This window comes from Anomaloglossus baeobatrachus, chromosome 3, assembly GCF_048569485.1.
Source record: "Anomaloglossus baeobatrachus isolate aAnoBae1 chromosome 3, aAnoBae1.hap1, whole genome shotgun sequence".
Taxonomy (NCBI): Eukaryota; Metazoa; Chordata; class Amphibia; order Anura; family Aromobatidae; genus Anomaloglossus; species Anomaloglossus baeobatrachus.
Genome location: NC_134355.1, coordinates 503713423 through 503738020, shown reverse-complemented (window position 1 = coordinate 503738020; position 24598 = coordinate 503713423). Strand labels below are relative to the sequence as shown.

At 43.2% G+C, this 24598-nt stretch overlaps 1 protein-coding gene across 1 annotated transcript in view; it reads right to left on the bottom strand.

The window, feature by feature from the left end:
- Nucleotides 1-7731: 7731 nt before the first annotated feature.
- The window catches only part of TRIM59 (tripartite motif containing 59), a 21837-nt gene continuing 4970 nt past the window's right edge, over nucleotides 7732-24598 (bottom strand). Inside the window, exon 2 of the mRNA XM_075338573.1 lies at nucleotides 7732-11074. Within this exon, the coding sequence (XP_075194688.1) occupies nucleotides 9875-11071 (1197 nt within the window). The 5' untranslated portion in view covers nucleotides 11072-11074 and the 3' untranslated portion in view covers nucleotides 7732-9874. The remainder of the gene's footprint in view (nucleotides 11075-24598) is intronic.

The following is a 24598-nucleotide window of genomic DNA, read 5'->3' as shown; positions in this document are numbered from 1 at the left end:
CCATGTGTTTCATTGATCTTTTTTTTTTTTTTCTTTTACCAGAGATTAAAGTAGAATTAAGAGTTGAGTATGGCTAAATAAACCCAACCATCATATAAAGCAGGCACTGATACAACTAGAGCATTTAGAAATGGTTCTGTAAGTAAAATATTAGTGTTAAACACTTTTCAAGGTATTATCTATTTGGTTATGTAAAATAGATTGCTGCATTTAAAAAAGTGAGACCGGGTTCCCATGTAGCATTTGGCGGGCGTGTAACGCACATCTGAGATTCAGCTTTTTAATATTTGCAGTGGCTTTTTGCTGCAAAACGGCACAGCCATTTATATTAGCCTATGATCCAGACGAAAGCATATGCAACTTTTTTTATGAAGCTGCTTCTTAAGGCCGCTTTACACGCTGCGATATCGTGACCGTTATCGCTAAGGTGCGTACCCGCTCCCATCGGTTATGTGACACGGGCAAATTGCTGCCCGTGGCGCCCAACATTGCGCGGACCCGTCACACTACTTACTTGCCTACCGACGTCGCTGTGACCAGCGAACCGCCTCCTTTCTAAGGGGGCGCTTTGTTCAGCGTCGCAGCAGTGTCACTGAACCGCCTCCCAATAGAAGCGGAGGGGCGGAGATGAGCGGGACGTAACATCCCGCCCACCTCCTTCCTTCCTCATTGCCGACGGGCGCAGGTAAGGTGAGGTTCCTCGTTCCTGCGGTGTCACACATAGCGATGTGTGCTGCCGCAGAAACGAGGAACTACATCGCTAGCTGCAGCAGGAGCAATAATCGAGATTAGGGGGCATGTCACCGATTTTGACAGTTTTTTTCCGACGATTCAAAATCACTCATAGGTGTCACACACAACAACATTGCTAAAGCGGCCGGATATGCGTCACAAATTCCGTGACCCCGAGATCGCTTGAGCGATGTTGCAGCGTGTAAAGCGGCCTTAAGCCTGCCTCCCTCAATTTGGTGCTGCGGGCACGCCGAACACTGTGACCGTAGTCTGATTGTCTTCTCAGGGTATTGCACTAGAACCATGAAAAATTATGAAAATAACCAAATTGCAGTAGCCCCTGTCGGGCGGTGAGATACAGAAGGCAACAAATTAATAGTTATTGAAGCTTATGTGTTGGAAGCATGAAAAATTGGGTAAATTGTAGGATCTGAGTCAAATAAGAAGGACTTGAGAACACAGCAAGTTCAGTTGGGTCCTTGCACTCATGCGTGTTACTTTGACATGTACCACCTACAGTGCTTAAGCTATAGACCAGGTACATCCCATCATGGCAATGATACTCCTCAATGGCAATCGCCTCTTTCAGCAGGATAATGCACCCTGCCACAGTACACAGTTCAGGGATTGTTAGGATATGAAAAAAAAAAAAAAAAAAAATCATATAGCCCTTTAAAACACAATCTTTATTGATTACTAATTAAAATATCCAAAAAACCTGGTGCAATTATAAATGAAAAAAAGGGAGGAAGGAAGGATTCTCACCCTAACCGATGAACCTCCCTCCTGTCCACTACCTACCGCGGGGGTCGGCACCCTGATATAGACGAAACTGGCGCCCCCACTCAGCGGTGGCTGCCCCTATAGAATCCCTAATAGACCCTCAAACAGTCATGAAAAAATAGAATAGGGAGTCATGGGAAGGGCACATTCAAATTATGTGGACAGAAATTATAGGAATCCCACATATGACAGTCAGATTCTGACTAACCTCAATTAATTCTGGTATATCCTGGGATAATTATAAGACAAAGGTATCCATGATACTTAGATACATCAAAAAACCATGATTATCCACCATGATTATGCACACACAATTAGTGCTCTAATGGCAATCTAGTACGCATATGTGATAAAGTGCAAATGGTCATCAGAATAAAGTGCACAGCGCAATGTAAAGTGCAAGGAGTCCAGTCTGATAATAAAGTGTCAATGCATAACCAAAGTGCAAATGCGTACCAAAAATTAGCCAAAAAAAAAAAAAAAATTCAATACATTAATCATAAATCATGAAGAGGTAGTCAAACACTTATCGTGTAAGGAGTCATATGTGCGTCCCAGAGGTGTCCCTGAATCGCCTCAACGCGTTTCTCCAGCATTGGATCATCAGGAGGCTTGATAAACAACTTGCCAATAGCTCTCAGGAAAGCATAATGTCTGGATAAAGGGGAGGACCCGATGCCTCATAGGTCTCCTTTTCTATTGTATCTGGTGTGGGCCTCCCCCAGCCCCAACCAATCCAACCACCCCACCCCCCACACACCCACAAACACGCCCCCATCCATACCGATTCATACCCTCATCTATTTGATAACTCATTTTAATCCCCAAGTACATATAATGTAATATGATACTTCCATCTCAAAGTCTGGGGAGAACAAATAATAGTAGATATGAGTAAATGACACCCCATATTTCATTCACGTGATCCGGATTCCAAGATCACGGGTGATGGCAATAACATAGCCGGGCGTCGCTTGCGTTCCACATACGCGTCATGACGCGAAACCGGAAGTGACGTCACGCGAGTGACACACAAGGCTCCGCTCATGTGATCTTAGATCCGGAGCCCCGTGTGACAGTGTGCGACCGCCCCCTATAATATTTACTATTATTTGTTATCCCCAGACTTTGAGATGGAAGTATCATATTACATTATATGTACTTGGGGATTAAAATGAGTTATCAAATAGACTGAGGGTATGAATCGGTATGGATGGGGGCGTGTTTGTGGGTGTGTGGGGGGTGGGGTGGTTGGATTGGTTGGGGCTGGGGGCGGCCCACACCAGATACAATAGAAAAGGAGACCTATGAGGCATCGGGTCCTCCCCTTTATCCAGACATTATGCTTTCCTGAGAGCTATTGGCAAGTTGTTTATCAAGCCTCCTGATGATCCAATGCTGGAGAAACGCGTTGAGGCGATTCAGGGACACCTCTGGGACGCACATATGACTCCTTACACGATAAGTGTTTGACTACCTCTTCATGATTTATGATTAACCCCTTCACGACCGCGGGCAGTAAAATTACGTCCTATTTTAACGTGACTTAACGACCAGGGACGTAATTTTACTGCCTAAACTTCATTTGATTGCCGTGGCCATAGCAACGGCTTTCAAATGATGTCCCCTGCTGTTTCTTACAGCAGGGGACCTTTGCTTGACCCTAGGGGGGGCGGCATCGCCACCCCCTATCGACGATCGATGTGATTGGCTGTTCAAATCTGAACCGCCAACCACATCGATCGCACTAATTTCGGCAAAAATAATGCCCGAATTAGTGCGATCCTGTGAGATCCAGCTATGAGATGCCGCAGCTGCTGCAGCATATCATAGGTGGACCTCAAACATGTCTCCCCCAGCCCCTGCAGCACTGATTGGAGCGATCGTGCTATGACGCGCAATCGCTCCAATCAGTGTGCAGTGGGGCGGTGTGATTTGCCGGTGGCCGCCCTCCCCAGGCCTGTGCTGGCCTGCGAGCCCTCCCCCAACATGTCTGCAGCGTGCAGTGGCTGGTACTTGTGGTACCACGCCACCGCCGCTGCTGCCGCCGCCGCCGCCCTAGCTGTCACCGCTGCTGCACGTGAGTACTGTGCTCACTTTGCAGCCAGCCCGTGCGCGCTCCCGTGGTGCCCCTGCGCGCTCCCGTGGAGCCCCTGCGCGCTGCCATGGTAGCCCCTGCCGTGCCCCCCCCCGCGATCTGCTCCCCCCAACCCCCCCCCCCCCCGACATCCCGATCTGCTCCCCCCGCGATCTGACTGCCTCCCCCATTATCTCTGTTCTGCAGCTCCCTCTCCGGTCTCCCCCTCTGCTCTACCCCCTCCCCCTCTGCTTCCCCCCCCCCTCTCTGCTCTCACTCCCCCCCCTCTCCCCCTCTGCTCTCCCCCGACGTCCTCTTACCTGTCTTCACCGGCCTGATCACATCTGCGTCCATCGCTGGGTCCTTCCTGGGCATTCTGCTGATCTGCCTGCTGCTCCTGTAAAGCTGTCCATCTCTCTGCCATCTGTTCCTCTGCAGCTCTTCTGGTCAGTGATCCTCCTGCTAGTCCTCTGGGTACTGTGAGTATAACTTTTTTTTTTTTTTCCGTATCCCCTGTCCATTTTTACACCTCATCTGTCCGTGCGTCCCGCCAAGCGCTGATCAGGGATGCAGATAACGGATCGGCATCCCTGCTCAATTTTTGGCGTGACTTTTTTTTTTTTTCCGTATCCCCGACGCTTTTTGTATCGCATCCGTCCGTGCGTCCCGCCAAGCGCTGAACAGGGATGCAGATAACGGATCGGCATCCCTGCTCAATTTTTGGCGTGACTTTTTTTTCCGTATCCCCGACGCTTTTTGTATCGCATCCGTCTGTGCGTCCCGCCAAGCGCTGATCAGGGATGCAGATAACGGATCGGCATCCCTGCTCAATTTTTGGCGTGACTTTTTTTTTTCCGTATCCCCGACGCTTTTTGTATCACATCCATCCGTGCGTCCCGCCAAGCGCTGATCAGGGATGCACATAACGGATCGGCATCCATGGTCAATTTTTGGCGTGACTTTTTTCCATATTTGCGACGCTTTTTGTATCGCATCCGTCCGTGCGTCCCACCAAGCGCTGATCAGGGATGCACATAACGGATCTGCATCCATGGTCAATTTTTGGCGTGACTTTTTTTTTTTTTACGTATCCCCGACGCTTTTTTTTTATCGCATCCGACCGTGCGTCCTGCAGCGGCCGATCAGTGCACTGCGTCTGTGCGTTTGAAAAGTCAAATGGCGCTCCTTCTCTTCTGAGCCCCGCCATGCGCTCAAACAATTTATTTCCACCACATATGAGGTATCTGCGTACTCAGGAGAAAATGCACAATACATTTTATGGTGCATTTTTTCCTGTTACCCTTGTGAAAAAAAAAGCTACCTAGTTGAAGCAACTGTTTTGTGGTAAAAAAAAAAATTTTTCTTTTCACGGCTCAACGCTATAAACTTCTGTGAAGCCCCCAGGTGTTCAAAGTGCACATCAAACATCTAGAAAAATTATTTGAGGGCTCTAGTTTCCAAAATGGTGTCACTTGTGGGGGAGCTCCACTGTTTAGGCACCATAGGGGGTCTCCAAACGTGACATGGCGTCCGCTAATGATTCCAACCAATTTTGCTGTCAAATGGCGCTCCTTCTCTTCTGAGCCCCGCCATGCGCCCAAACAATTACTTTCCACCACATATGAGGTATCTGCGTACTCAGGAGAAAATGCACAATACATTTTATGGTGCATTTTTTCCTGATAGCCTTGTGAAAAAAAAAGCTACCTAGTTGAAGCAACCGTTTTGTGGTAAAAAAAATTTTTTTTCTTTTCACGGCTCAACGCTATAAACTTCTGTGAAGCCCCCAAGTGTTCAAAGTGCTCACCAAACATCTAGAAAAATTATTTGAGGGCTCTAGTTTCCAAAATGGGGTGACTTGTGGGGGAGCTCCATTGTTTAGGCACCTCAGGGGGTCTTCATACCCCACATGGCGTCCGCTAATGAGTGCAGCTAATTTTGCATTCAAAAATTCAAATGGCGCTCCTTGCCTTCCGAGCTCTGCCGTGTGTCCAAAGATTTGATTTCCACCACATATGAGGTATCTGCGTATTCAGGAGAAAATGCACAATACATTTTATGGTGCATTTTTTCCTGTTACCCTTGTGAAAAAAAAAGCTACCTAGTTGAAGCAACCGTTTTGTTGTAAAAAAAATTTTTTTTCTTTTCACGGCTCAACGCTATAAACTTCTGTGAAGCCCCCAGGTGTTCAAAGTGCTCATCAAACATCTAGAACAATTATTTGAGGGCTCTAGTTTCCAAAATGGGGTCACTTGTGGGGGAGCTCCATTGTTTAGGCACCTCAGGGGGTCTTCAAACCCGACATGGCGTCCGCTAACAGGTGCAGCTAATTTTGCACTCAAAAATTCAAATGGCGCTCCTTGCCTTCCGAGCACTGCTGTGTGTCCAAACATTTGATTTCCACCACATATGAGGTATCTGCGTACTCAGGAGAAAATGCACAATACATTTTATGGTGCATTTTTTCCTGTTACCCTTGTGAAAAAAAAAGCTACCTAGTTGAAGCAACCGTTTTGTGGTAAAAAAAATTTTTTTTCTTTTCACGGCTCAACGCTATAAACTTATGTGAAGCCCCCAGGGGTTCAAAGTGCTCACCAAACATCTAGAAAAATTATTTGAGGGCTCTAGTTTCCAAAATGGGGTCACTTGTGGGGGAGCTCCATTGGTTAGGCACCTCAGGGGGTCTTCAAACCCGACATGGCGTCTGCTAATGAGTGCAGCTAATTTTGCGTTCAAAAATTCAAATGGCGCTCCTTCCCTTCCGAGCTCTGCCGTGCGCCCAAACAATTGATTTTTACCACATATGGGGTATCAGCGTACTCAGGAGAACATGCACAATAAATTGTATTGTGTACTTTCTCTTTTCTCCCTTGTAAAAATGAAAATTTTATGGCTAAAGTAACATTTTTGTGTTAAAAAGTAAAATTTTCATTTTTTCCTTCCACATTGCTTTGGTTCCTGTGAAGCACCTAAAGGGTTAATAAACTTATTGGATGTGGTTTTGAGCAGTGTGAGGGGTGTAGTTTTTAGAATGGGGTCACTTTTGGGTATTTTCTGTCACCTAGGCCTCTCAAAGTCACCTCAAATGTAATGTGGTCCCTAAAAAAATTATTTTGTAAATTTTGTTGGAAAAATGAGAATTTGCTGATGACCTTTGACCCCTTCTAACTTCCTAACGGAAAAAAAATTTGTTTCGAAAATTGCGCTGATGTAAAGTAGACAAGTGGGAAATGTTATTTAGTAACTATTTTGTGTGACATATCTCACAGATTTATGGGCATAAATTTTCAAAGTTTGAAAATTGCGAAATTTTCAAAATTTTCGCCAAATTTCCTAAATTTTCACAAATAAACGCAAAAAATATCGGCCTAAATTTACCACTGACATGAAGCACAATATGTCACGAAAAAACAATCTCAGAATCGCCAGGATCCGTTGAAGCGTTCCAGAGTTATAACCTGTCAAAGTGACACTGGTCAGAATTGCAAAAAATGGCCCGGTCATTAGGGTGTTTTAGTGGCCGGGGGTGAAGGGGTTAATGTATTGAATTTTTTTTTTTTTTTTTGGCTAATTTTTGGTACGCATTTGCACTTTGGTTATGCATTGACACTTTATTATCAGACTGGACTCCTTGCACTTTACATTGCGCTGTGCACTTTATTCTGATGACCATTTGCACTTTATCAAATATGCGTACTAGATTGCCATTAGAGCACTAATTGTGTGTGCATAATCATGGTGGATAATCCTGGTTTTTTGATGTATCTAAGTATCATGGATACCTTTGTCTTATAATTATCCCAGGATATACCAGAATTAATTGAGGTTAGTCAGAATCTGACTGTCATATGTGGGATTCCTATAATTTCTGTCCACATAATTTGAATGTGCCCTTCCCATGACTCCCTATTCTATTTTTTCATGACTGTTGAGGGTCTATTAGGGATTCTATAGGGGCAGCCACCGCTGAGTGGGGGCGCCAGTTTTGTCTATATCAGGGTGCCGACCCCCGCGGTAGGTAGTGGACAGGAGGGAGGTTCATCGGTTAGGGTGAGAATCCTTCCTTCCTCCCTTTTTTTCATTTATAATTGCACCGGGTTTTTTGGATATTTTAATTAGTAATCAATAAAGATTGTGTTTTAAAGGGCTATATGATTTTTTGTATTTAACACTCCCTTGATAATTGTTAGGATATGTTCACACACAGTTTTATTGAGGTGAAAAAAATAAATAAATCTGATGTGGTTTGAAAAACAAATGTATGCAATTTTTGATTAGATTTTCAGTTCTGAATCAATTTTGGCAGGATTTATTTTTTCTCGCAACTTTTGACTTCAGTTTGCAGTCTGGGTAGGATTCCATAAAAAAAAAAAAAAAAAAAACCCCCAAACATTTCAACTTTTTTTTTCCTCTTGAAAAATATATAGAGAGTTATGTAAAGGAATTGTATTGAACATTATAACCGCCTCCTTAATATTAGGCAAGCATTTATGTTATAACTGATCTATGTGTTATGTGCAAAAATACATTATCCATCACGCACCACTGTCGTGTTTCCAGAATACCGATGAATGGCCTCGTACTTTCAAACTTTACACAACAATTTTTGTAGAAGCCGTGGTGTAAATACTCTGCACAATACTTTGCAATCAGGAAGGATCTCCTTAGATAAATAGCACAAAATGACCCAACTCCAAACCAGCATACTTAGCATATAAATAGTATTACATAGATTTTCATTACATCTTTTTCATTGTGCATTCCTCATTGTAGTGATTTTTTTCTTGTAGTGAACATTCAGGTTTCTTTGTAACCACTAGACTTACTTTCTAAGTCACCACCGTTTCAATATATGAAGCCACTTGCACAGAAAAGGTCACACAAAATGTTGTCCATCTAAGGGTACTTTCACACTTGCGTTGTTTTCCTTCAGTTGCAATCCGCCGTTTTGGAAAACAGCGGAATCCGTTAACTGATTCCACCGCTTCCCATAGACTTGTATGGACGATGGAGTGCGAGTAATGGACCTGCGCTGCTTCCGCCGGGCAACGCTGCGTTCTTTCCGCCGGGCGGAAGGAACGCAGCATGTAATGTTTTTTGAGCAGCGCAATCTGTAGGATTTTGCTGCGCATGCTCCCTCTGGCTCCCTGCACACATAACCAGGGTACACATCGGTTTACTAAGCAATGCGCTTTGTCTAGTTACCCGATATTTACCCTGGCTATGGGTGCAAAGAGCCAGCGCCAAGCGGTGTACGCTGGTAACCAAGGTAAATATCGGGTAACCAAGCAAAGTGCTTTGCTTAGTTACCCGATATTTACACTGCCTACGTGTGCAGGGAGCCCAACACTTCCCCGCTCGGCTCCGCCCCCTCCCGCAGTCCGCACACGCACATACACCTGTCCCCAGCCATGCAGTCCCCACGGCACTGACGTCCTCAGTGCCATGGCCCCGCTCGACTCCACCAACCCCACACTCCGCCCACCCCTCCCCCCGCACACATTCTCGGCGGCCAAACGATTAGCTGATCACCCGGCGACCGGCTGCTGTGAGCGATCAGCTGATCGTTCACAATAGTCTGCTGCTGGTAAAACTGTAAAAAAAAAAAAAGATTCCATTGTTTTGTACGATCTGTTGCATCCGTTGTGCCACTAAATGCAACACATCCGTTGCATCCATCACACAACGCAATGGATGCCGTTCAATGCAAGTGTGAAACTAGCCTAAAGTGTAGAGTCACCTTAAAGGAATCTGTCATCAGTTTTTTGCCACGTAATCTGAGAGCAGCATGATGTAGAGATAGAGACCCTGTTTCCAGCAATGTGTCACTTACTGAGCTGCTTATTGTAGCTTTGATAAAAAAAAATAATTTTTTAATTAACAGATTATCACTAAAGGACAAGTTAACCTACTGCCATGTAGTCCTCTATAGTCACGACCTCTGTAGAATCCCACTCCTACCACTGATTGTTAGCTTTCTGCCTGTGCACAGTGTGCACAGCTAACTCTGTATTCACACTTATGTAAAGAAAACTGTTAGTGATAGAACCACCCAACCAGACCACCAGCTCCTCCTCCTCTATAACATGGTGCCATCATAAAAAAAAAATATATATATATATATATTATGCCTGTAATCATGAACCCAATGGAACATAACTGCAGTATCTGAATCCATGCTACAGAGATCCTGAGGGCACCTGTGTGTATAAAGCTACAGTTGTATGCTATAAAATGTATTGACAATGAAAGTTGGCAGCGATACAAAAGAGATAGCAAATACTAATAACGTTGAAGTACAGAATGCAGATAGGCAATAAAGTCAAGATATAAAGAAGAAAACGTCTGAGAAATTGTCTTTACAGTATTCACAGGACTCTCCCCAAAATCCAGAACTGGTCCCATGATTTTAGAAAGGCACATCCAGTAACGAGTAGTGAAATCTGATGATATTCCTGAGCTAAAGTACATGAATAATATAAGACTAGTAAAAAAGAAAAAAGCAGCAAATAACCATGTGCACGGGGAGCTGCGTGGTATTGGCCTGGGGTCTTTCTTCTGAAAATGGATGCCAAACTTTGGTATGGACAGCGTAGAAATATCTCCTGTATTAGTTTTCACCCATACATCACTTAATATTTGCCCAACCCTGGGGTAGATCTCAACGGTGTGAATGGGGTATAGCTGCTGCTTCTTCAAGGCTATCATTCTTTGCTGTATGTCATGAATGGTCTCCAGATAGACCAGTGGAGATTCCTCCATCTGAGCCGAGCTACTTATAGACACCAAGTCCAATTCTTCATCTTGTATTTGTCTCATCTTCTCTATTTTGGGACCAAAAACGGCTGCCACTTCTCGGTTAAGATCATTGAGAGCAGTCAGCAAGTCTTGCTTCTTTTGCTCCAGTACTTCAATTAAATTGTCAAAAAACAGAAGCACCTCCGTTTTGTCTTCCAGAACAATGTTTTTACAATTGGTCATTTGCTCCTCTAATGTCCGGATTACAGAGGACACGCCAGTGAAGTTCTTATCACTGAGGGCTGCTAGTAAATTAGATGCAGTCTCCTGCTCCTTCATGTAAGCAACATCTGGGTCATCTACTGGGTGGTTCTTATGGGGGCCCACCGTGAGGCACTGACCACATATCAGTTTTCTGTCTTTGATACAGTACATGTTTAGCTGATGTCTGCTATGCTCAGTGCAGGTTTTGGATTGCTGGTTACTTTGATATTTTTCCACAATGGCCTTTAAGGCAAAGTTGACTGGCAGTGAATGAACTCCGGTGGCAATGTCTGTAATTCCTCGGCAGGCAGGACATTTCAGTCTCCCCGCTGAAAACCTCCATAAGTAACTATCTGTAGACCTCATTAAGTTTTCAAGGCACTTTCTGCAAAACGAATGTGAGCAGTGCAGAATTCGAGGATCATCATATATGCTCAAGCAGACTGAGCAAGTCATTTCTTCTTCTAAATGTTCCATTTCCTAAAAAAGAAAAGGGAAATATAATTAAAGAGAAGTATAAAATGGAAACCTGACCGAAAAATAGATGTGCTCACCCAAACCAAAGACCATCAATTCTACATTCTGATGTGAATGCTTTGTCAATTATCTGAATTGGGAAATGTTTCCACCATAAAAATGTCACAGAGAAATCAAACAACAAAAAGGTCCTAGAAAACACGGATTCTCAATGGGATGAAGGTTTACACCGGTGGCCTTGGACTTTTGATATTCCAGCTGCTGTGAAACTTTCCAGCATATCCTTACAGCCATAGATTTTTAGGATATGTTGGGAAGCTCTACCTGAAGGCTACTGACCTACACTATGAAAGGGGGCGAAAATGGAAAGTATTCAGTATCTAGGATTCCCTAAACTGTATAGATTTAGTTTGTGATTTATTTTTCTTTCACCAATATTAAAGCTAAATAATCTAGAAAATGTTTATTCATTACTTGGAAGACCTGCAGTATAGAAACAAATGCTCCCGGAGCTGCTCTGCGTCTATAATCACAGATCAAAAAAAATTAGAGATAGGTCTGGCTCGACCGTAGGGTAGGGTGCTAAATAGTCAAGCAGTAATACTGAAATGCATAGACTATAGCACCAAAAGTCAATAAAGAAAAAAAATGATGGTGGTTTTTTCAAATACTTTAATGTTGTGAATTTTTTAACATTAGTAATTTCCAAAAAAAGATATCATCATATCATCCAACGTTTCGACCCGATATTGGGCCTTTTTCATGGGATAATTTATCTGTGTACATGAAAAGGACAATAAGTGAAGACAATAGGGAATATGTACAATATATACAACAGAAAAAAACAGTATGCAGACTGGTGCTAAATAGTGGTAAGTTATATATAGCATCACAGATACTAGAATGTTATATATTGTGGACATAACAGTGTAGCAAGAGTAACAAAAATAAATCGACATTATTACAAATGACAGTAATGAAATGAGCACCTACCTACTATAATTATTGGAAGGAGAATATATTCTTCATGTAGTTTTTTATTTCAGTCACTTTTCTTTTTTGTCTTATGGTATTTCTTGACTTATTTGTGCCAGATTTTTCAAAATGACATGAATTTTGTTCAAATTAAAAAATAAACTACTCTTTATTTTAGTTTAACCTTTTTTGGCGATTTTAGTGCAAAAAGTCTCACGTTCTGCTCCAAAATGCAAAAAAAACCTTTATGCCATTAACATTTAATCCAAAATAGTTTGAAGGGTTAAGATCATAAATTATCCCCAAATTGGTAAACCAGCAATAATATCAATGTGATTACACAGTATCTAAGGAACACAGAGGAGGGGACCCTCACACTACGAGGTGCCTATACCTCAGCGCAATACAAGAGAGGATGAAGGGCTGGACTGCATCTGTGACAACATTGAGACTTAAAAAAAAAAAAGTTGACATTTTAGAATGTGCTGAAAACATCTGGAAGCCCCAAACCGTGGACAGATTATATGCTTGCTGAAATGACAGGGACCATATACCGTATTTTTCGGATTATATGATGCACTTTTCCTCCCAAATATTTGTGAGGAGAATGAGGGGTGCGTCTTAAAGGGAACCAATCACCAGGATTTTTGTATATAACCTAAAGCCAGTGCTATACTGGCACTATCAGGCTGATTCTCTACATACCATTAGTGGTCAGCTCGGATGTTTAGGCTTTCAAATCCAAGAAAGTAAAGTTTAAAAAATCAGCAGCTTCTTGATTGGCATTTGCAACTGAGCAGATAAATGGGTGGGTATTCATATGGATTCCCACCCCCCTGCCTGTTGTTCCTCCCTCTCTGTTCTCTAAGGTATTATACAATCGACTCACTTTATTGAAGGACCTGTGTGAGGTCATACCCATGTGACCTAGTATCCAGCATTGTTGGCTGAGGCCCCGCCCCTTCTGGTCACATGGGAATGACGTCACCACAGGTCCTTAAGCAAAGTGATTTGTTTGTATAATCCCATAGTGAACAGGGAGAGGGAGGAACAACAGGCAGGGGGTGGGAATCCATATGAATAGCCACCCAGTTATTGTCTGCTCAGTTGCAAATGCCAATCAAGAAGCTGCTGATTTTTTAAACTTTACTTTCTTGGATTTGAATGCCTTAACATCCGAGCTGACCACTACAGGTATGTAGATAATCTGCCTGATAGTGCCAGTAAAGCACTGGCTTTAGGTTATATACGAAAATCCTGGTACTTGGTTCCCTTTAAAATCCGAATATAGCCTACTGGGAGGTGGATAATTGGTCGGGGACTGTCTGTTCAGTCTCTGTACCGGCGGCCAGCAGCCTCCCTATGCCAGCGGGCGGGCGGCCTGCTGGCTGCCACTCTGACGGCGGCTGGCTGTGCGGCGGGTGTCCCAGATGGTCTGTCAGCGGTTCGGGCTTCAAATTATGGCGCTCGGAGTCAGCACGTGCGCAGATGGCGCTCTTGGATGAGAGCTCAATCTGCGCCACTCCAGGCGCCATTTCTTTCAAGCCCAGACCAGGGCTGGAGTCGGAGTCGTGGAGTTGGAGCTCATTTTTGTGGAGTCGGAGTCAGTATAAAATTCACCGACTCTAACTCCTAAAATATATTATAAATTGGGGACAGTAGTGCAATGCAGAATGTGCTGAATATTTTTTCACAGGAATTTGGGAAAGTTATGAAATGTCCCATAAAACGCCGGCGCTCCTGCTCCCCCCCCCCCCCCCCCGTGTTTGCTGTAACTATGCTGCAGTTTGTGCAATAAATTTGCCATTTCATATCTACCAGTGAGTTGCCGCCATTCCTTCTTTTTTGAAGCTCTTTTTGGATTCTCACCTGTTGGCAGAGCACCACGGAGATCGGCTGGAGGTCCGTGTTCCATGTTCCACGTGAAAACCACAGATCAGTGAGTACACACCTGGGCTTGCAGTGCCTAGCTTTCTTTTCTTTTGACTACTTATAAGTTCAATTAAACTGATGAATGAGAGTAATGAACAACAGCTAGAAGAAAATGTAGGATTCAGTATGTTTGAGATGGAAGGCCACAGTGCTGTTCATGTAACTGAGGAACAAACAGATATTACAACAGAAGAACAGCAAAATGATACTTTGGGATTAGATGATCTTGTTGAAGCTGCTTCAAAACACTTTCATATTCATCACATGCGCTGTGTTGTGCACACGCTGCAGCTGGCAATAAGAGATAGTCTGCAAGAGGGACCCCGATTTCACACATCCGGTTTTTCGCCGGTTTGGCAGATGCGGCGCACTCCAGTACAGTGTATACAGTACAGTGGCAGCGCGACAAACGCCGGTCACATGCTGTCATGTGATCTGGAAGTTGCGGCCCTGCCACTGTACTGTATCGTACTGTACTGGCGTGCACCACATCCGCCAAACTGGCGAAAAGCCGGATGTGTGAAACTGGGCGGACATGCTGGAAATCTGATTGGAAAAGTGAGGAAAATGGTTATTGCCGCCAGAACCCCTAAAATTGATTCCATCTTGAAGAGACGTGCTGGGAAAAGGGCAATTGATGATCAAGCCACTCGGTGAGGCAGCACTTATTTAATGACTGAGCGATTGCTTGAACTAAAATAGTTTCTTATAGATATGGTGAAACCTCAAGTAATCTTAAATGACGGTCAATGGACACAGGTGGCTGAATTGAAGGAATTGCTTAATCACCCATTTACCGTGACTAAAAAATTACAAGCTGAGGATTTAACTCCTGGCATTTTCATAAGGGAGTTGGAAGAACTTGCTATTTTGCCTGTCCCAAAGAGGTTTAATCCCAGATGGCATTTCTGCTTCAATGAAACGGAGAGAGACACAGCTATTGGAAAATAAAATTCTTCTGGCAGGTGTTTATGTGGACCCAAGTCATTGTATACTGCTTGATGATCAACAGCTTACTAAAGGAAAAGAAGCTTTGAGTGAGGTAGCAGTTAGGATGAGCGGCTACAGGACTGCCAGGCGCAAGAAGACTTGGGTCCTGACAGTGCTACTGCTGCCATATCTTCATCCTCATCAGATGAGGAGTTTAACTTTGACAAGTATTTGGATGACATGAAGCAGGCAAAGCTTTGCCGCAAGGAAAAAAGATTTCACTCCGTCTCCTATAGCAGCAGATTGACCAGATTTCAGTAAAATTTTTCACTTGCTCTCAAAGAAATAGAAAAATTCAACCATTCATCAAAACTGACTGTGCATGAGGCAATTCCTTTATACCCGGAAATTGTTAGAGATGTTGCCCTGTAGTTACGGCTTTGCCTCCAACCCAAGTTAGTGAAGAGAGGTTGTTCTCTAGCCTTAAAATTATTAGGTCAGATTTGAGGTCATCTGCGAAGGAGGATCTCATGGAGGCAATTCTATTTCTTACAACAAATTCATACACTGCACAAATGTTATTTAGTATGTTTTTGTTGAAAACTGTTTTTTGCCACTTACATAGTAGTGTTATATATAACACAATACATACATAGTGTATTACATAGTGTTATATAAGTGGCAAAAAACAGTTAACAAAAACATACTAAATAAAAATAAATAAGCAATATACTAAATATTATTTTTATTTAGTATGTTTTTGTTAACTGGTTTTTGCCACTTACATAGTGTATTACATAGTGTTATATACAGTTAGGTCCAGAAATATTTGGCCAGTGACACAATTTTCGCGAGTTGGGCTCTGCATGCCACCACATTGGATTTGAAATGAAATCTCTACAACAGAATTCAAGTGCAGATTGTAACGTTTAATTTGAAGGTTTGAACAAAAATATCTGATAGAAATTGTAGGAATTGTACACATTTCTTTACAAACACTCCACATTTTAGGAGGTCAAAAGTAATTGGACAAATAAACCAAACCCAAACAAAATATTTTTATTTTCAATATTTTGTTGCGAATCCTTTGGAGGCAATCACTGCCTTAAGTCTGGAACCCATGGACATCACCAAACGCTGGGTTTCCTCCTTAATGCTTTGCCAGGCCTTTACAGCCGCAGCCTTCAGGTCTTGCTTGTTTGTGGGTCTTTCCGTCTTAAGTCTGGATTTGAGCAAGTGAAATGCATGCTCAATTGGGTTAAGATCTGGTGATTGACTTGGCCATTGCAGAATGTTCCACTTTTTTGCACTCATGAACTCCTGGGTAGCTTTGGCTGTATGCTTGGGGTCATTGTCCATCTGTACTATGAAGCGCCGTCCGATCAACTTTGCGGCATTTGGCTGAATCTGGGCTGAAAGTATATCCCGGTACACTTCAGAATTCATCCGGCTACTCTTGTCTGCTGTTATGTCATCAATAAACACAAGTGACCCAGTGCCATTGAAAGCCATGCATGCCCATGCCATCACGTTGCCTCCACCATGTTTTACAGAGGATGTGGTGTGCATGGATCATGTGCCGTTCCCTTTCTTCTCCAAACTTTTTTCTTCACATCATTCTGGTACAGGTTGATCTTTGTCTCATCTGTCCATAGAATACTTTTCCAGAACTGAGCTGGCTTCATGAGGTGTTTTTCAGCAAATTTAACTCTGGCCTGTCTATTTTTGGAATTGATGAATGGTTTGCATCTAGATGTGAACCCTTTGTATTTACTTTCATGGAGTCTTCTCTTTACTGTTGACTTAGAGACAGATACTCCTACTTCACTGAGAGTGTTCTGGACTTCAGTTGATGTTGTGAACGGGTTCTTCTTCACCAAAGAAAGTATGCGGCGATCCTCCACCACTGTTATCATCCGTGGACGCCCAGGCCTTTTTGAGTTCCCAAGCTCACCAGTCAATTCCTTTTTTCTCAGAATGTACCCGACTGTTGATTTTGCTACTCCAAGCATGTCTGCTATCTCTCTGATGGATTTTTTCTTTTTTTCAGCCTCAGGATGTTCTGCTTCACCTCAATTGAGAGTTCCTTAGACCGCATGTTGTCTGGTCACAGCAACAGCTTCCAAATGCAAAACCACACACCTGTAATCAACCCCAGACCTTTTAACTACTTCATTGATTACAGGTTAATGAGGGAGACTCCTTCAGAGTTAATTGCAGCCCTTAGAGTCCCTTGTCCAATTACTTTTGGTCCCTTGAAAAAGAGGAAGCTATGCATTACAGAGCTATGATTCCTAAACCCTTTCTCCGATTTGGATGTGAAAACTCATATTGCAGCTGGGAGTGTGCACTTTCAGCCCATATTATATATATAATTGTATTTCTGACCATGTTTTTGTAAACAGCTAAAATAACAAAACTTGTGTCACTGTCCAAATATTTCTGGACCTAACTGTATAACATAATACATAATACACTATGTAAGTGGCAAAAACAGTTAACAAAAACATACTAAATAAAAATAATATTTAGTATATTGCTTATATTTAAGTGAAAAATTTATTGTAGTGCAATGTGAACAGACATTTCATCATTTTTATGATACAATAATCAAGAGATTTAGATAAAATATATTTTATTGGAATACAACTTTCGAACACAAAAAAACTGTAAAATTGTAAATATATGTAATGCAATATGAATATATATATATATATATTATATATACACACACACGATATATATGCAATCTACTGTATATTACATATTGTATAACATTTACAATTTATTACAGTTTGTGTTCTAAAGTTGTATTCCAATAAATATATTTTATGTTCTATCTAAATATCTTGATTATTGTATCATAAAAATGATTAAATGTCTGATGTTCACATTGTACTACAATAAATTTTTCACTTAACTATAAGCAAGATATGTGGGAGTCGGAGATGGAGCAAGGGAAATTGAGGAGTCGGAGTCGAAGGTTTGGCTTGACTGACTCCACAGTCCTGGACCAGACTGCCGACAGAGCATCTGGGACACTCGCTGCACCAGCCTGCTCCACCACACAACCACCGCAGCTTCCGCTGCCAGCACAGCCTCTGCCTCCAGTGACCCCGCTCCACCACCACTGCCAACCCCCTACGGTAAGGCAACACCGGAGTATAAGACTGATTCCTTTTTTTTACCTCTAAATTTGGAATACATCTTATAAAACAAAAAATACCGTAAATGCCTGACAGATTTGGCCATCATTATCGATAACTAGTAAATGGACTTTATTTTTACTTGCTACATCATTGTATTTAGTTAGAACAAATTACATGTAGGACAATGCAAAAGAACAATATTTCCTATTATGTGGTTAATATTCATAGGAAGCTGTTAGCTTCATGGATGATTATAATATATTTCATGTATTTCTTCTCCCTGGCAAATAGGAATGCTCTTTGTATTGTGGGTAAATATTTCTGGCTATGACCAGACAATAATGGATCAGACCCGTGTTTAAGGGTAGGTGCGCAATCGCATGTCTGTGTTGTAGTTGTCAAATAAAAGGCATCGTTTTGACACAGCATGTGCGTCTCAAAATGCATCCAAAACAGCCTTAGGCTCTGTGCGCACTAGGCCGTTTTGCCCGCGGATTTACCCGCGGATTTGCTGCAGAAGTTTCTTGAGAAATGTCTGCAATCTTTGTGCAGACATTTCCCAGCAAATTCTATGAGAAAAAAAAATAGTTGTGCGCACTGTGCGGATTTTTCTCAAGAAATTTCCTTGAGAAAATTTTCTCGAGAAACTTTCTTGAGAAAATGAGCATGTCCATTATTTTCCGCAGGTACCTGCGGTATACCCCCGGAATTTTACTCCATTCACTATAATGTAATCGCGAAATTCCGGGGGTATACCGCAGGTAGCAAATGATGTGCGGTATACCCCCGGTATAGCCGCGATTTACCTGCGGTAATGCTCATCGCTGCCTGCGGTTTTGCAGGAAGCGATGTCATTATGCCAGGAAGCGGAGCAGAGTAAACACACGTCACATTCCCTGGACGCCGCACAGAAGCACTTCCGTGCGACCTCCAGGTCTGTCCCGTGCAGTCTGTGTCCTGCTCCGGCCTCGCGGCTGCCTGCACTGCAGGGTGTCAGTGTCTGCCCGCAGTGTCAGCAGCCTGTCACGCTGCAGCGCAGGCAGACACTGACACAGGCAGACACTGACACTGCACTGCAGGGTGTGTGTCTGCCCGCAGTGTCAGCAGCCTGTCATGCGGCAGCGCAGGCAGACACTGACACCCTGCAGTGCTGGCAGCCGCAGGGATGACGATCGCTGCTGTCAGGAGGTGAGATCATTACCTGCTGTGACGATCTCCTGCCTCCTGACGTCAGCGCTGTCACTGCTGTCTATGCCAGTCTCACGAGCGGCCCGAGACTGTCACTAGCGGTGACGTCACGGGCTCTCGCGATACTTCTGACAACGCGGCGGGCATAGAAGTCAGTGACAGCGCTGACGTCAGCAGTACAGGAGATGATCACAGAAGGTAATGATCTCATCTATGCTCCTGATGGCAGCGCTCGGCATCCCCTGCAGTGACCTGGGCTGACCTATTGATGTTAGCTCAGGTCACTGCATTGCTCTCCCAGCCAATGGGGAACATTCTGTTCTTCATTGACTGGGACAGCGACTATGGTATGGATCGCCGTGCCCCCCCCCCCTACCTTATTGGATTACGCCGGACGTGGAATTGATTGTTCCTTTCAATAAATTGGTTAAAGAGGGAATGTTTTGGGGAGTGTGTTTTTTCAAATAAAACTTTTTTTGTTGTCTATTTTTTATTTCTTACTGACTGGGTTGGTGATGTCGGGTATCTGATAGACGCCTGACCTCACCAACCCCAGGGCTTGATGCCAGGTGACATTACACATCTGGCATCAACCCCATATATTACCTCGTTTGCCAACGCACCACGGCGCGGGATGAGCTGGGGCGAAGCGCCCGGATTGGCACGTCTAATGGATGTGCCACTTCTGGGGCGGCTGCGGCCTGCTATTTTTAGGCTGGGGAGTGTCCAATAACAGTGGACCTCCCTAGTCTGAGAATACCAGACCACAGCTGTCCGCTTTACCTTGGCTGGTGATCCAATTTGGGGGGGACCCCACGTTTTTTGTTTTAAATTATTTATTTAATGTAAAATAACAGCGTGGGGTGCCCTCTATTTTGGATTACCAGCCAAGGTGAAGCTGCCAGCTGTGGTTTGCAGGCTGCAGCCGTCTGCTTTACCCTAGCTGGCTACAAAAGATGGGGGGACCTCACGTCGGTTTTTTTTTAATTATTTATTTATTTTATGGCTAAATACAAGGCTAAGCACCCTTTAGTGCCACATGAAAGTCACTAAAGGGTGCCAGCTTAGAAAATGCAGGGAGGTGGGACATTCTATAGGTCTTTCTCATCTATCTATCTATCTATGGCCCGTTTCACACGTCAGTGAAAAACACTGACGTTTTTCACTGGCGTGTAAAACACGCACATGTCCCTGCGTGTGCCGTGAATTACGGCACACGTGGGTTGTCTAAGTGCAATCCGGGCTCCATTCTCCGTGGCCCGTGATTGCACTTAGAAACCAACTCACCTGTGCGCGCTCCCGCTCTCCATGGTGCTGATCGCTCCCGCGGTGCAGCATCCGGCCGGCGCTGACCCCCGCAGCAGCTGCTTCCGGGTCGGCTGTGTCGTGTATCATGAATATGCGCGACAGTAATCAGCCGGCTCAGAAGCAGCAAGCTGCACGGGCTGCAGAGAGCGCCGCTGAAGCCGGTTGAGTAAAAATGTTTTTTATTTTAAAAGCACGTTTTTTTCTGGCACGTGTTTGACAGACCACACCACTGCGTGGTCCGTGGGACATCAGTGATGCCAGAAAAAAATGGACATATCTCCGTGCGGCAATCACGCACACGCGGGTACGCCGCACGGAGACATGTGCAATGAAAAATCACTGACGTGTGAGCAGACCCATTCATTATAATGGGTCTGTGTATGTCAGGGATTCTGGTACGTTTAAAAAAAAGCACAAACGTCCCAGAATCACTGACGTGTGAAAGAGGCCTATCTATCTATTCATCTATCCATCTTTCACTCTATCCATTATCTGTCTATCGATTATCTATATTATTTATTGCAAAACCGCAGGGAGCAACCTGCGGTAAATCCGCGGCAAATCCGCATGCGTTTTTGCCGCGGATTTTTCCGCAGGTGCGGAAATCTTCCACTCCCAGAAGTTTCTCAAGAAATTTTCTTGAGAAAATTCACATTCCTAGTGCGCACATAGCCTTAGGCCTCTTTCACACGTTCGTGAAAATCACACGGAGAACGAGAACTTTCTGCTCACCTGTCCCTGGCGTCGCTGTCCGTGGTGCTGATCTTCGGTCTCCGATCCTGTTGACTCCCCGCTGCTGCAGCTTCCGGCTGCAGTGAAGGGAATATGCAACGAGCGGCGGTCGGAAGCAAGTGACAGCAGCGGCAAAGACAGGGGGGCTGGAGAAGGTGAGTAAAGTTTTTTGGGTTTTTTTGCCCCTCAGACACGTGTGTTTTCTCTGGCGCGTGTCACACGGAACACCTCCGTGTGGTCCGTTTGCATTCCGTGTGACACCCGTGATGCCGGAGAAAAACGGACATGTTGATGTGTGGAGCACACGGACACACGTATGCTCCACACGTATACACGGCCCATGGCAGAACACGCACGTGAGCGCAGACCCACTGATTTTAATGGGTCTACGTGTGCCCGTGTCTCCTTTACGTGAGGAAAAGGACCAAACACGTACCAGAGACACGGACATGTGAAAGAGGCCATAGGCTGTGTGCGCAAGTTGCGTTTTTTCATGCATTTACGCGTTTTAAACTGCAACGTAAATGAATGCGTTGTGCGTCCCCAGCAAAGTCTGAGAATTAAGCAAATTCCATGAGCACGTTTCTTTTTTAAATGCAGTGTTTTGGATGCCAAATATTTGACAAAATTGATGCGTTCAAAGAAGCAACATGTCACTTCTTTTGTGCGTTTTGGATGCTTTTCCAACTCTGTCTGCGGGAGAGGACGCATCCAAACTGCATTCAAAATGCATCCAAACGCAGCGTTTTGGATGCAGTTTGAGACGCACACGCAATGTCAAAACGCTGCATTTTATTTGACAACCAGAACGCAGACGTGTGCACATACCCGGAACCTGATAAAGGAAGACATGCAATGGGACGTATTTATCAAGTTGCGTTCGTCACGATTTGGGAATAATTTGGACTAAACCACTTTCATGACTTGCACAATACTTATGGCGCAGTGGCTCTTCTGAAGGGCATGAACTATTATGACAAATCTTGCACATTTTAAGACGTCCTAGTCTAGAGCTGCACTGTTGCAATGTATTGGTAGACTGCTGTACTTTGCTACATCGTAATGAAGACCTTAGAGAGACAACTTGTTAAAAAAAAAATCTTAAGTTCTGGACCGGCCGTCACTGGTCTCTTCAGCAGAAAGCGGCCGCTTCCAGGGAACAGGACATGGAATTTGTAAACACAGATTTATACAGAAGGTTTCTGGAGATTAAAAAAGACAGGAAAAAAAATGTCCTGCATGTCCAAATAACATTAGACCACTTTTGCCAAACTAGAATTCTTAATTAGTGTTTCTCCAGTCATTTACCTTCTGGGTCTATAGCTGCAAGTCTATTCTTTTGCATGTAAGGGGTGCCAAGGGAGTGAAGAATCACAGCCCCACCAGTGACAAAAGCAATGTGCTTATCTGGCCTGGGCATTTACCATATAGCCCCTATGGAAGAAACGCCATCGTGTGTAAACACAAAGGCAAAGAACTGTAAAGCTAAGTAAACTGATATTATTTTATCTCCACAAAGCCCCAGTAGTTTTCCGCAGGCTTACTCTCCCCCTACCCATTAGATCTACTGTACATGGCTAGGAGGGTGTGAGGGTGGCGTTCCAGACACACTCAGACGTCTGCTCTACAGGGAGAACATTTATCGACCGGTTGGATTTTTCCTGTCCAATTCTATTGTTTTCCTTCAGAATAATCACCACCACTGGTGACTGGCAGCTGCTCACTCCACCCTCGTCCATAGGGATTATTAGGCACAATCGGCCAGTTGAATGTTCATGTTAAGGTGGGGGGATTAAGGGCCAAAATGTCTTTCTTATAAAGGACGGCCGGCTCAGTGTCCTTTTAATTGTATTTGTCTCAGACATGATTTAAGCACCTAGCAATCGAAAGCTGGCAGACTAAACGTAACAAGCCATTCCTTAATTTCCCCTCCCCCTTTTCTCAGTTTCCTCCCAATATTCCTCCTTCCTTCCCATGAGCTGATCAATACGTCATTAATGTTTATTGAGATGGACTGGCATTTTACAAGATCATTTGTGGAACATATTTAAAACTTAAGAAGAGAATCACTGGGCAGGAAACAACTGGGCCTGCGAGGGTGGAAAAGCTGTCCGACTAGTGGGGACGCTGCAATTATCTACTCTTTTTAGGGTAAACCCAGATGATGAGTCAGCAGAAAAATGTATGAAGCCCTGAATCTAAGATAACGATACTGTATCTATGATTTATCTATAACGATACTGTATCTGATTTATCTATAATGATACTGTATCTATGATTTATCTATGATAACGATACTGTATCTATGATTTATCTATAACGAAACAGTACCGTTATAGATAAATCATAGATACAGTATCTGATGTATCCAGATGTATCTATGATAACGGTACTGTATCTATGATGTATCTAAGAATCTAAGATAATACTGTATCTGATACATCCCGATGTATCTAACAATACTGTATGATGTATCCAGATTTATCTAAGATAACGATACTGTATCTACAATGTATCTATGATAACGGTACTGTATTTATGATGCATCTAAGATAACAATACTGTATCCATGATAACTATACTGTATCTATGATATATCCAGATGTATCTAAGATAACAATACTGTATCCAGATGTATCTAAGATAATACTGTATCTATGATAACGAAATTGTATTGTTATCTTAGATACATCATAGATACAGTATCGTTATAGATACAGTATCATTATCTTAGCTACATCTGGATACATCATAGATACTGTATCTATGATAACGATATTGTATCAATGATGTATCTAAGGTAATGATACTGTATCTAGGATGCATCTAGAAGTATCTATAACAATACTATACGATTCATCCATCATAACAGTACTGTATGTATGGTGTATCTAGATTTATCTATGACAATACTGTATCTATAACGATGCTGTATCTATGATGATGATACTGTATCTTATAACGATACATCATAGATACAGTATCTATGATAATGATATAGTATCTATGATGTATCTATATATCTGCGATAACAATACTGTCCACTCAATGCTTTGTGAATTACCCTCCCTAAATAGACACATCGTACTGCCTTCACTGATTCCAGGCTATTAAATGCAGGATAATTTACAGCCCAGTAAAGTCTTCACTAATATACAACTTCTGACATTTTATTTCCAGTGTACAGAGTGTGTGGGATAACCACCCTAATTTTTTAAATTAAATTATATTATTATATATATATATATATATATATATATATATATATATTGTGATGATATATGTGCCCACCAGCGAGCCAAGGCAGTTGGTA